The 14,752-nt window shown below is 38.7% G+C and overlaps 1 protein-coding gene and 1 long non-coding RNA gene across 4 annotated transcripts in view; one reads left to right on the forward strand and one right to left on the reverse strand.

The window, feature by feature from the left end:
* Positions 1 to 14,752, reverse strand: part of LOC127418192 (uncharacterized) — a 364,269-nt gene that overhangs the window by 48,948 nt on the left and 300,569 nt on the right. The window lies entirely within an intron of this gene.
* The window catches only part of fam199x (family with sequence similarity 199, X-linked), a 90,073-nt gene continuing 83,286 nt past the window's right edge, over positions 7,966 to 14,752 (forward strand). Inside the window, exon 1 of one of the 3 annotated variants that reach the window (XM_051658582.1) lies at positions 7,966 to 8,035. In XM_051658582.1, coding sequence (XP_051514542.1) covers positions 8,033 to 8,035 — 3 coding nt within the window. In that variant the 5' untranslated portion in view covers positions 7,966 to 8,032. Of the gene's footprint in view, positions 8,088 to 14,752 lie in introns of all 3 variants that reach the window. The other 2 variants (XM_051658580.1, XM_051658581.1) reach the window with 2 other exon arrangements.

The following is a 14,752-nucleotide window of genomic DNA, read 5'->3' on the forward strand; positions in this document are numbered from 1 at the left end:
AGGAACCATTCATCAAGGCGAGACTGTGTACGTTCCTCTGGAGGAGACCACTCGTTATCGAGCTCTTCGACCACCCTTGAAAGGACGCGAAGCTTCTCCTTGTCAGTGGCGTGTACACGCTCCTCGCCTTGCTGGGGGGAGGGGCGGTAGCATCATCCACTGTCCACTTGCCTGATGCAGCGAGAGACATGACATCGTCATCATCCCCAGCGCCAGAACCGGCGATCGAGACGAGGCCGTGCACTCCTTTGGAGGGCCAGAGCTCATCACATACATAATGCATCGGAATAGATTAATGTAGTTGCATGGAGATTGAGGGGCTTGCAGGGCGTGTGCCGGCACGAGGTCCACCTCAAATTCATCATGCTCGACCTCACGGCCCTACCGTGCCTCCTTGTGTGACCCCCTCGGGTTTCACAGAAGAGGCGGGTGGGAGGGCGCATGAGGCTGAATCGTCCCTCAGAACGAGGGCGATTCGTGAGTGCAGCGTCTTGTGATTAACATTTTTATTGATGCCACAGAAGACACAAAAAACAAGACATATATACATGGAATCAACATTTAACATTTAATCCCCACCACTACCCCTCCCAATCTCCAACCCCACGCCGACCCCCAACAACCACTCCCGTGGTCACATGAACACACAGAAATAAATAAATAAAGAAAGAAAAAAATAACAAAGAAATAAAAAAAATATATATATATACAGTTGTGCTCAAAAGTTTGCATACCCTGGCAGAAATTGTGAAATTTTGGCATTGATTTTGAAAATATGACTGATCATGCAAAAAACTGTCTTTTATTTAAGGACAGTGATCATATGAAGCCATTTATCATCACATAGTTGTTTGGCTACTTTTTAAATCATAATGATAACAGAAATCACCCAAATGGCCCTGATCAAAAGTTTACACACCTTTGAATGTTTGGCCTTGTTACAGACACACAAGGTGACACACACAGGTTTAAATGGCAATTAAAGGTTAATTTCCCACACCTGTGGCTTTTTAAATTGCAATTAGTGTCTGTGTATAAAAAGTCGATTAGTTTGTTAGCTCTCACGTGGATGCACTGAGCAGGCTAGATACTGAGCCATGGAGAGCAGAAAAGAACTGTCAAAAGACCTGCATAACAAGGTAATGGAACTTTATAAAGATGGAAAAGGATATAAAAAGATATGCAAAGCCATGAAAATGCCAGTCAGTACTGTTCAATCACTTATTAAGAAGTGGAAAATTCGGGGATCTCTTGATACCAAGCCAAGATCAGGTAGACCAAGAAAGATTTCAGCCACAACTGCCAGAAGAATTGTTCGGGATACAAAGAAAAACCCACAGGTAACCTCAGGAGAAATACAGGCTGCTCTGGAAAAAGACAGTGTGGTTGTTTCAAGGAGCACAATACGACGATACTTGAACAAAAATGAGCTGCATGGTCGAGTTGCCAGAAAGAAGACTTTACTGTGCCAATGCCACAAATGACAACACCTTGACATGCCTCACAGCTTCTGGCACACTGTAATTTGGAGTGACGAGACCAAAATAGAGCTTTATGTTCACAACCATAAACACTATGTTTGGAGAGGGGTCAACAAGGCCTATAGTGAAAAGAATACCACCCCCACTGTGAAGCATGGTGGTGGCTCACTGATGTTTTGGGGGTGTGTGAGCGCTAAAGGCATGGGGAATCTTGTGAAAATTGATGGCAAGATTAATGCAGCATGTTATCAGAAAATACTGGCAATTTGCATTCTTCTGCACGAAAGCTGCACATAGGACACTCTTGGACTATCCAGCACGACAATGACCCTAAGCACAAGGCCAAGTTGACCCTCCAGTGGTTACAGCAGAAAAAGGTGAAGGTTCTGGATTGGCCATCACAGTCTCCTGACCTTAATATCATCGACCCACTCTGGGGAGATCTCAAAAGTGCAAGACGTCTAATGCAAGATGACCAAAGACTTTGCATGACCTGGAGGCATTTTGCCAAGACGAATGGGCAGCTATACCACCTGCAAGAATTTGGGGCCTCATAGACAACTATTACAAAAGACTGCACGCTGTCATTGATGCTAAAGGGGGCAATACACAGTATTAAGAACTAAGGGTATGAAGACTTTTGAACGGGTTATTTCATTTTTTTTCTTTGTTGCCATGTTTTGTTTTATGATTGTGCCATTCTGTTATAACCTACAGTTGAATATGAATCCCATAAGAAATAAAAAAATGCCTGCTCACTCATGTTTTCTTTAAAAATGGTACATATATTACCAATTCTCCAAGGGCATGCATACCTTTGAGCACAACTGTATATATAATAATCACACACATCCACAGCTAATATTCTCTCTCCGCTACCTCTCCCCGAGAACCCACCAAGAACGCCAACCACTTGCTCCAATTCCCAACAAACAAATCCAAATTACCCAGTCTACTAAATATCATCTCCTCATATGCTGCCACCCTTCCCATCTCCACGCTCCACTCTTGAAATGGAGATGCTACAGCTGATTCCATCCCCTCAAATCAATCTGTCTGGCAACCATCACACTTGTCAGGACCCAGTTCTTTATGTTTTTGTTCCCCATATCGATGACCTCCCCATCGCCCAAAACACATAGTCTGGGGTAAAATGAAATCACACACAACACTCTGAACCTTCATCCAAAACCTCTGGATCACAACACACCACCAAAAAACATGGGCCGTATCTCCATCCTCCAACTGGCATTGCCAGCAGGTGGGTGTGTCTTTAAGACCGAGCCTATACAATCTAGAGGGGGGTCCAATAGTATCGATGTATAATCTTGAATTGCATAAGGCGCACCCTTGCATCTCTCGATGCAGACTTGATGTTTTTTAAAATCCTAGCCCACACTCCTTCCTCCAATACCAAAGGAATCTTTCTCCCATAAGATTTGATAGAAGTTAAAGCTCCGTCCCCCAGACTCTGAATTAGCAGGGAGTAAAACACGGATTCCTTATGATCTTTTCCAAAACAGTAATCACCACTCTCAGAGTATCTGCCGCTTTGGGGTGCTGTATGCTACTCCCAAAAATAGTACAAAGCAGGTGGCGCAGCTGTAAATACCTAAAAAACTGAGATCAAGGAATCCCAAAATGTTGAACCAAATCTTCAAATGATCTCAACACTCCGCTCTCATATAGGTCACCAAGTGTAGTAACTTAACATATACAATTAGTTTGATAGAAAGGCAAAATAGGGGAATGAACTTCCCGTTCAATACAAAACCTGGGAGGGGATCTCTCAGGTGGAAGCGACCAATGAGCCAAATGTCTAACACAGAATGCATAATAATAAAAAGAAATTTGGGTAGACCAAGCCCACCTTTGTTGATCGGCCTATGCAAATTATTAAAATGTAATCTAGGACGCTTACCATTCCAAATAAAGGACTTCGCTATGCTATCAAACTGCTTGAAATAAGAGAGGGGGACATCTACAGGGAGAGATTGTAGCAGGTAGTTTTGGAATACAATTCATTTTAATAACATTAACCTTCCCAATTATAGATAAATGTAATGAAGCCCACCTGCCCACATCGTTCAAAAACCTTTTTATTAAGGGGTCAAAATTAACTCTTAACTAAATCACACAAATTTGCTGGGAATAAAATGCCCAAATACTTAATGCCCTGTTTAGGCCACAGGAAGGCGCCCTGCTGGAAGGCCGTTATTGGGCAGTACACTGTCAGAGCCAAAGCTTCGGATTTAGACCAATTGACTCTGTATCCAGAGAATTTAGAAAAGGTATTAATAATTCTAAGAAGGCAAAGCATAGATCTAGTGGGGTCGGAGACAAATAATTAAATATCATCTGCGTAAAGCAAAAGCCATCAAAAAAAATGTATCCATTTGTTTGTACCGCTGATACCGGATGTCTATAAAGTAACTTAATCCATCCAATAAAAGTGTTCCTGAACCCGTATATTTCCAGAATATTAAAAAGATAATCCCATTCTACCATATCAAAAGCCTTTTTGGCATCAAGTGAGATAGCAGCAACTGGAGTCTGATCATTCGCCACTGACCATATGATACTGATTAAACGCCTAATGTTATCAGAAGAGCTGCGGCCCTGAAAACACCCCACCTGATCTATATGTACAAGAGATGTCATAACTTTACTTATGTAACTTTAATTGGTTAGCCAGGATTTTTGCAAATATTTTTATGTCTAGCTGGATGTGAAATTGGACGGTAACTCTTTATTTTTTATTTTTATTTATTTTTTTATTAAAATGTTTTATTAAATCATACAATAACAAGGAGATACAAAACATATATATATATATATATATATATATATATATATATATATATACACAAACAACATTTAAACCCCACAACCCCCCCCTATATATATATATATATATATATATATATATATATATATATATATATATATATATATACAAACATGCACACACACACACACACACACACACACACACATATATATATATATATATATATATATATATATATATATATATATATATAAAAACACAAACATGCACACACACATACACGTACATACAAACACACACATAATAGTCATACTAACTATATTACAATACTCTCTCCACACCCCACCAGAGAGCCCTCCAAAAACTCCAAATACCTGCCCCATTTCCGGATAAACAAATCCAAGCCACCCCTTCTTCCCGATGACACCTACTCATAAGCCGCCACCCTCCCCACCTCCGTGCACCACTCCAGATATGGGGGCGCACCAGATGACCTCCAACCCCTCAAAATAACCTGCCTGGTGATCATCACACAGGTCAGAACCCAATTTTCTATATGACTATCCCCCACATCAATGACCACCCCATCGCCCAGAACACAAAGTCTGGGGCAAAACGAAACCCAAGTGCCTACCACATCAGACATAAAATTCTGAACCTTCAACCAGAATTTCTGGATCTCAACACACCACCAAAAAACATGGGCCATGTCTCCATCCTCCAATTGGCATTGCCTGCAAGTGGGTGTGTCTTTAAGACCAAGCCTATAAAACCTAGAGGGGGTCCAATAGAATCGATGTAAAATTTTGAATTGCATAAGACGCACCTTTGCATCTCTAGATGCAGACTTAACGTTTTTAAGAATCCTAGCCCACACTCCCTCCTCCAATACCAAGTTGAAGTCTTTCTCCCATACTCTCTTAAGAGAGGTTAAAGCTCCATCCCACAAACTCTGAATTAACAGGGAGTAATACACTGATGCCTCATGACCTTTTCCAAAAACAGTAATCACCTCTCCTAGAGTATCTGATGCTTTGGGGGGGGTGTGCTACTCCCAAAGACAGTACAAAGCAGGTGGCGCAGTTGTAAATATATAAAACTGAGACCTGGGGATCCCAAAATGTTGAACCAGATTTTCAAACGATCTCAACACTCCACTCTCATATAGATCACCGAGTGTAGTTTATAGTTTATACTTTTTATTATATACAGAAATGGACCATGGTGAAAATATTTAGACAGTTTGTGAACCCTGTTTGTTTTCAGACAGTTTAATATAACTTTCAAAAAAGTTCAATACAAACATTACATTCACTCAGCAGCTGTCACAGTTGTTAGGCTACAAGAACAGTCCTCCGTAGGCTAGACTGTCCCAATTAACAATGCTCAGTCCGACCTTCGCGGCCTTTGAAGGCGTGGCCTTTGAAGTCTGAGTCCTTCAATGGATGCAGCCTTTGAATTGGGACACAGCCATTGTGTGTATGTGTGAAACACCACGTGATTACAGAGGTGTAAAACTCGTCAGCGCCATCCATTGGCCGATTTCTTTCAAATTTCTCACAGACCTCTAGGGCCAGGAGTCGAACAGGCCCACCGAGTTTTGTGCCGATCGGCCTCCGATAACCTTGTCTAATAGGTGCTCAAACTTCATTGGCCGATGGCGGCCATGTTTTTTGAGATACGCCAATATCCTCATAGACAGTCATGGCACCTTGGACAAAGACACTGCATGCCGATTTTCAACTCAATCAGACTAACGTTTGCGTAGTTAGAGCTGTTTTCATGTTTTTTTCCTGTGTTACAGTGCCACCAAGTGGCCAAACTCATACACGTGTACCGAGTTTGGTGAAAATATCTCATTTTTGTTCGGGCATTATAGCCATTTTAGTAAAAATGGCCCGCCCTTTTCGAACGTTTTGGCACCCCTTAGCGACTGTGAGTCGAAATTTCAACTTTTTTTTTTTTTTTTTATAATTATTGATAATCAGACTCCAGAGTATATTTCTGCACTGGTTTGGTTCCAATCGGGTGAAAAACCTAGGACTAGTTCGCAAAAGTAGGTTTGAACATTATCTGAAATATTTACTGAACGGTTTGACAGACACCAATGCTTCTTGAGGCAAAGTTGTTTAGAATGAGAAGAGCTATCAGGTGATATATATTACTTGTGTTTTTTCACAACACTGCATTATATACAACCATTAACACCTACAAAAATCGTGACAGCACCACCTAGTGGCCAAATTTTTTAAAACTTTGCACAACCCTCTCAGACCAAGAGTCAAATAGGTCCACCAATTTTCGTTCCGATCGGTCATTGTTAACCTTGTGTAATAGCTGCTGAAATTTGATTGGCCAAGTTTTTCAACATACGTGAATGTCCATATAGACAATGATGGCAGCTGAGACAAAGACAATGAAGTCAATAGGATTAACGGTTTCATAGTTACAGCCAATTTCATGTTTTTTGTTATTATAGTGCCACCATGTGGCAAAACCGCACCAACTTTTCTGGGTGACCAAAGATTGACCTCTTACATAAGCATCTCATTTCCTTCAAGAGTTATAGCCATTTACGTAAAATTGGCCACTCCTACTTCTGATGTTTTCGCATACCGTAGCTACCTCGAGTTGAAAGTTCAAACTTTTTTTGATAACTTTTGATATTGAGACTTCATAGAATCGTTTGGCCCTGGTTTTGTCCCGATCGGACGAAAAACCTAGGACTAGTTCGCAAAAGTAGGTATTATGAAAAATCCAAGATAGCGGAAAATGTGTATAGGCGGAAATGAAATTGGAGATATACATTTTGTTTGGTTTGAGCCAAGGATTCCAATGGTATAAAGTAGACTTGAGTCTACGACAAACGGTCTAGGAGTTATGAGCAGTTTCGCGTTTTTGATCGCTGTAGCGCCCCCTATTGACCGATTTCGCCGAGTCCTTGTTTCTGAGTAGCGAGCAATACTACTACCATCTGACCAAGTTTCAAGTCTCTAGGCCTTACGGTTTGCTCTGCCCGATCAGTTTTATGGCAGAATAATAATAATAATAATAATAATAATAATAAAAATCTTAACAAGTACAATAGGGTTTCGGTGCTAAGCGCTTGAACCCCTAATAATAATAATAAAAATCGTAACAATTACAATAGGTTTTCAGCGCTAAGCGCTTGAACCTCTAATAAAAATCTTAACAATTACAATAGGGTTTCAGCGCTAAGCGCTTGAACCCCTAAAAATCTTAACAATTATAATAGGGTTTCAGCACTAAGCGCTTTAACTCCTAACAAGCTTGTGGAACATTATTAGCTTTCTATGTTTTACAATAATATTAATTTGGAAAGTATTTGCTGAGCCGTTTATTGCTGAATGTGTCTGGAATATGGTAACCTCGCTAATAATAACGATTATAATTTATTATCTTATTATTATAGTTTTTTATTACTGGTGTAGTCTAAGACCAGTAGCAGCTTGAATATCTCAGTGAATATGTTGGATTCAGTCGCATTATGCATTCCTTAAAGTTGTCAGAATGTTAATAAGAGCTCTGTAGAGTAGCATAAAGTCAGATCAAACATTTAAACGCTATTTAATTTGTATGAAGACTTTGATTTCAGCAGATCTTGCTTACGTTTTAACAGTCGTTGTTGATACCGGAAGTAAGTTTACCCTGCAAGGGCCACCCCCGGAAGCGAGAAACGCGAAAATGTCTATGACGTCAGGGGTGTTACGTAATCGGCGGAAGAGACAGAAGATACTGAATGGTATGATGCTCGCGTTTGTCATATTAAACATACAGACCGCATAAAACATCAGGTATGTGTTTAAGATAAAATACATTTTGATTAATTGTTGTTTAATGGATTCAGAGAGCAGTTTTTATGCAGGTTATATTGTATAAAGCGTAACTAGTGAGTTCTGAGCCGAGGTTTAATGCTAATCGCTAATCGCTACACAGCTGCTTAAATATAATTATTTAATTAATTAAACCCAATCACTTCAGTGGTATTTCCACTAAATGAATGACATTAATTATTATTCATCAGATCATTGTGTTTGGATATAATGTTTGATTATTTTTTACAATATCTGTTGTGGTGTAGCATGTTAGCTGGCCTACTAGGACCTGCCAGTTAGGGCCTTGTAGGGTTTAAAGGCAGAAATGTGAAGCTTTATCATTTTAATAATTCTATAAACAATGAACTTTACGTTTATGATTGGCCCCTTTTTCTTCCATTGTAAGTGCCTCACTTTGTTTTTTTTTTTTTTTAAGAAAAGGAGGGATAAATTGATTTATTAACATGAGTTATTAACATAATGCAACAAATGTTGTTAATTGAGCTTTAATATCCTCAAAAATCTTGCTTAAATTGTGCTTAAAATTAGGGCTGGAATTGCCACAGTCCTCCTGATTCAACATTACAATGATATTTGCATGCCAATTAGAAATGTATTGCTTTTTTTATTAAGTATTAAGAAATGTCTATTGAAGAACAGTTGTGTCTGAAATTACATTCGTTTCAACTTTCAATACAGAATTTGCAGGTAGGGATGTGCAAAACTACTAGTTTAAAACTACTGATCGACCAGTCGGTGAACTGAGCTATTAGCTGACTGGTCAGTGTTAAGGAATCCATGTATATATAATTAGGAGGCATTATCTGTACTACCCAATCAGGTGTGTTTCCTAAGGACACATGGATGCTAAGTGCTGCCATTTAACAGGATAACTAACAGATATTCAAAAATTAAATAGGCTAAATAATTAAAATCTCTTATCTCACAAAACTACTGAAGTAAGAAACCCAAAAAGCTCAAATATAGAGTGGCACAAAACCACTTATGTGTATACCAGACGCTGAATGATGCGTTTCAATGCGCTTTTGTGGATCCCAGACACAGATGATGCATTTCAAGTTACTGGAGCGCTTGAAATCATATGGCGATCAGCTCCGCATTCAGAAATGCACAGCTAAGATTATCAGCCCTCTACGGACACATTGAAGAATCACCATTGGCTAGTTACAGTGGTTTGCAAACTTTTTCAGTCAAGCCCCCCTTTACTAATCAATTTTTTTTTAGACCCCAAATTCATTTGCACCTTTCATAGTAAAATTGTAATTGTTGCATAGTCATACAAAAAGCTATTTATTGTCTCTGTAAACAAGAATACAAAAGATAAAACTAAAGTTGATGTAATTTTGTTCAAATGTAATTAACTAATTACTAATAACTGATTTCAAAATAGTTAAAAATGTGCTGCACATTAAAAATGCTTCTGGGTTTTTCCTGGATCAAAAATGGTCTTCGGTTGTGGCTGACATACATGGTCATCACATGCGTGATGCAGTTTTTATTTGTATTTTTTTTTTTTTTAATTGCAATTAATATTTAAGATATGTAGTTGTATTTCATGTTTGTAATGAATATGATTTATTTGATCATCTGAGCATTTAGAAACCTCTGAATTCAACGAGTTTTTGTACTTCAAGGTGCTGTGGGAAATCAAATAACTTAACACCTTATTTCTATAGGCCAAGTTGTATTATTCATGAGTAAACCACTTTGCTGATCCTGTCCTCTACAGACTCAACAGTCCAGCTGAAATATATCAATCAATTGCACAATTGACACTCAATTGGATTGGAAGCATGCTTCAAAAGTTTACACTAAATAATAATAATAAATAATAATTATAAACCATTTTTTTTTTAAATGGACTTCTGCTTCGATCCCACCGTCTCCCTGCGCCTCCCCTTCAGTGCCCTCGGGGGCGCACCTCACACTTTGGGAACCGCTGGGCTAGTACATTTTTGCCCTTACTCACCAGACTTTTGACAACATGTAAGCATAATGCAACTGAAAACTAAAAAAGATATTAAGAAAAACAAGAAGGGGGCATCATATATAATAGGGTTGTGCGGTATACCTGTACTAACGAAATATCACGATACCAAAAAATTTAAAATGGTATGATATCATCTTGTTCACTTTGGTACCAAAGACTATTTGAAAATAAAAATAAAAATAGTCTCGATATGGCCAAGTGTGATCATTAAACAGCAGAAGGATGTCATTTAATGAAAGAATATAGTCACATGCGCGCCACAGAATGAATGAGAGTCTCCGTTCTGCTCTATCTTCACACACACACACACAAGTAAGCACGCACAAATGCAACACACTACTAATGCTTGATTTTCATGCAGTGTGTCCAATAGTATCCATATGCAGAGCAATGTGTTTAGTGTATAATCAGCTGTGAACTCTCAAATGACCGTTTTCACTGTTGCAGCTCAGAGATTTCAGATTGCAAGTCACAGGAAGCTTTATATAACAAAACCTTCACAAACAGGAAGAACTTCAAAGGTCTTTCAAAATAAAAGTCTCGTTGAAATAAGAGCTCTATTCAACCGGATGCGTGAAATTTAAGACATTACGGCAGAAAAATATTACTATATAAAAGTGTAATATTCAGAGTAGTCGCAATAATACTCATAATAACAATAATAGAATATTATTATCTGTAAGCAATATCACAAAAGCAAGTATACTGAATATCAGCAGGTTGTGATTCAGCCATGGCTGCCTTTTGCCTCAGGTAATCAGATGTTTTAATTTAATGTTGTCATCAATACTGTAAAGCTCTGTTGTGCATCTTCAATTATCAATTATATATATATATTATTGTTGAAGTATTATTACTTAAAAAATCTGAGTTCTTTTATTTGTATTTTTTATTTGTTGCCTAAGTATTGAGTTAGTATCTATACCGAGGTACCAGGGATGGTATCGTAGCAAAGCCAACATTCTGGTATCAGAGCATCCCTAATATATATTATATATAATCATAGGAGGATGTATAAATATATACACCTCACAAATTCAAGCCAACAGCGCCTGAATTTTTAGACAGTTTTAAAAGTTATTGGGAGGTTGTGTGATGCATATAAGCCGTTCAGCTCCGCTTGTAATTCCTCTCACACGATGCGAGCCGGGACCACACGAGCACTCACGATTTCCACACGATCTCTCCTGACTGGAAAAAATTGGTCGGGAGCTTGCACAACAGCTAAAAATCGCACCTTGTACGCCCGCCTTTAGCCCACTCCCTCTGACTGAAACAAAGACCACAACATTTATTTTCTGGCTAAACGTTGCAATGGAGACATATGATAAAGACTGCAGCATTCAGCATTCATGAGGATGTCATGAAGAGAGGAGAGTTATTTGTTTGCATTTATTCATTCAAATTATTGAGAGGGAATTATCATTTGTGAGTATTTTTATACATATGCACAGACGTTTTGAGCGAGCATCATTAGACCGCATATTCAAACAATTGTGACTTCCAAAAACTGTTAAGACTCTAAACCTGTGCTTTCTTTTAATGTGCCGATAGGCTCATACTCTGTACGACCAGGGTTCGGTTCTGCATTTTTTTTCCCATTCTGTTTCTTGACTCCACTCTTAACATTTTCTTAATATTATTTTTTATTTATTATAAATATTAATAAAGGTAGTTGTACTATAGTAATATTCTAGTAACCATTATTTTACTACAAAATACAATGGTAATACTATGATTATTTTATCTGTAGAGGACGTCAGGACAGAGCCGTGTTCCAGTCGGTTTAGTGGGTTGGCATTTGACATTAACACTTTTTATCGAGACATTTTTCTAGAAACGCTCTTAACAGACAGAAGTTTTTAAAGAGGCCCTATTATGCTTTTTGGGATTTTACCTTTCCTTTAGTGTGTAACATTGTGCTTTGTAACTTTGCAGACCTTTTACATGCACAAAGAGCTAAGTCCATGCAAAAGGGAGTTATTCTCTCCCGCAGACAACACTGCTCAAGAACTACAAGAAACGGGCTGTTTGTAGTCCAGCCATTTCTTCCGTAAAAAAATCTATGTCACTATGTAACACATTTGCATAATGCCTGCCTAAGGGCTACTTTGGCCCGCCTTCAAACAAACATTGTTATAGTTGAGGCCAGGATGAGTTGGGTTAGTGTTGTCGCCATGTCGAGAAGACGCTGTTTTCTTCACTGCAAAATTAAAACCTCTTTGTTTGGACTTCCAAAGGCAGATGAATTGAAGAATCAGTGGTTAGAATGTATTTAAATTATTTAGCAGTACAACCACAACCAATGCTGGATTTTCAAATCGGTCACCCATGAAAGCTGGTGCAGTTTCCACTTTGTTGGGACAATCTTGGCACTTCAGGATCACAACCTGTAAGTATGCTTGATTATTTGTGGATTTATCTGCTACCGCGATTTCAAATGCAGAGTTTTGTGTTGTAGCTACGGTGTACACCCAGTGCACAGCTGTAGGCCTCTGCTAACCTGCTAGCTAATTTTATTGTGTTTAAATAGTTTTGCTAATCAGCTGCAGGTCCGCTTTTACCTACAGTTGTGTATAATTATGCAGATTGTGTGGTGGATCGAATAGTGATCAAGTGTGGAGATGGATTTATTTTTACAAACAGTCATTTTACATCTGGAATCCATGGTAGTCCACGGCTTACTTGCTCACTAACTCTCTAATACACCCGGTAATGTCCAACCGGGAGTAAACCTCTTGTTTTCTGTTCATAACAAACAAAACAAACAAAAATCATATTTTGGGCCATAACTCTTGAATCATTTTGCTTCAAAAGATATGGATTCTACCACTGGAGTCATATGGATTAATTTTATGCTGCCTTTATGTGCTTTTTACAGCTTAAAAATTTTGGTACCCAGTTTTCAACAAATTTAGTTTAGGCAGGATCTATTCTGTCAATTTGTATTATTTGGCAACCACTGGATCATTTCTGTCAATTCTGATTATTTTGTTTATTTCTTCACATGTGCTTGGACACCGATGAGTGCCTCTTGCGGCTGTATTTATCATTTTTTTTCTGCCCTAAAAGTGTCTGGGGGTCAGAGACCATAAGTCGTAGAGATTCCAAACTTGGCAGGATGGTTCCAAATCCCCCCTACTACTCAGGCATACAGACACACATCCGTCGGACAGTAGCTGGAGCTATTGCGATCAAAACAAACAAAAATCTAATTTTGGGCCATAGCTCTTGGGCTCTGAGGCCTAGTGACTTGAAACTTTGGGGAAAGGTAGTACTCTTCCAGTCTACAACAGCGCAGAGTCTAACCCTGATTGACCTCACGGTGGCGCTATAGTGAACAAAACAACAACAAAAAAAAACACATTTTGGGCCATAACTCGTCCGAGTACTCGAGTTCTCGTGCCCATCCCTAATAACTGCTAATTTTGAGTCCAAACACAGAATATGCGCTCCTGCATTTATTACTCCTCAAAACTGCGTGGAACTTATTCCAAAGTACTTAAATCTAGCTAGATTGTACTATTTTTGTATAGATCCATTGAAAGAAGCAGCTAAAATGTTAGATTTCAGCTCTGATCGGTCATCAGAAACGGAAGAAATCTCAGGGCGTAATGGTCAGTGGTGGGTAGTAACGTGCTACATTTACTCTGTTACATTCACTTAAGTAAATTTTTTGGGGAAAAATTACTGTTAGAGTAGGTTTAAAAGTTTACTTTTATTTCGTTACAATGGACGGTGTTCCTGCCGTTACATTACTGGGTTTAATTTTAATTAAGGTGTAATTTATTGAGAGATTATTGAATGGGACTTTTACGACAGCGGAAGTTCACACAGCTGCACACGCTGTCACAGATTGTCACCAAGCCGAGTCCATCACTGCTGCAGCATCATGCTCTTCTAACTAAGTGAAACACTTTCTTCGCTCTGCACAGTAAACAAATAATAGTTTCATCATGCTATGCCTTATTTAACACCAAGGCAATCGGATATTTTAAGATTAAAATTGCAGCTCCAACTTGAGGCAGCACGTTGAGGTAAGTTTTGGCTCTAATGTTAACACGGGCTTTTCTGTGACATGGTGATGGTCATTTTCAGGGTGATTCTGTAAATATGGGCTCTTGTGACATCAGTTTATAAGTGTACATTTTTAAATCTGCAGCAATATAACAGTGCGCTTTTTCCTGCATCCCCAATGTCATAATCAGTATTTACGCATTTACCCCGCGCCCTCGCAGGGATACTGGAAACTATTGCAGCTACTTCGGGCAGATTAACTGTATTAATCCATGTAAAAATCCACGTTAAGTGTAAATGCACTTTTTTTTTTGCTCTGCCGATCTCAATATTGACAATGAGCGTGAACAGACAGCATTTCACAGTCTGCATACTCTGATTTTAGGGATCGGCGGTACTGCTGTACAGAAATAATGATCTAAATTCTTTTGACACTGAAAACTGTAACTACACTGAACTAACAACTAAATATAAGCTATGAAATAGCGAAAGTAGGCATTAATAAAACCTGATCTTGCCTTGGTTTATATTTTCCTGTGGGACATTGTTCATGTTTTCACTGTAATAATTACTAGAAAGGTTTCCAAACCTCTCTTCTTATTGACAAATTCATCCA

This window comes from Myxocyprinus asiaticus, chromosome 27, assembly GCF_019703515.2.
Source record: "Myxocyprinus asiaticus isolate MX2 ecotype Aquarium Trade chromosome 27, UBuf_Myxa_2, whole genome shotgun sequence".
Classification (NCBI taxonomy): domain Eukaryota; kingdom Metazoa; phylum Chordata; class Actinopteri; order Cypriniformes; family Catostomidae; genus Myxocyprinus; species Myxocyprinus asiaticus.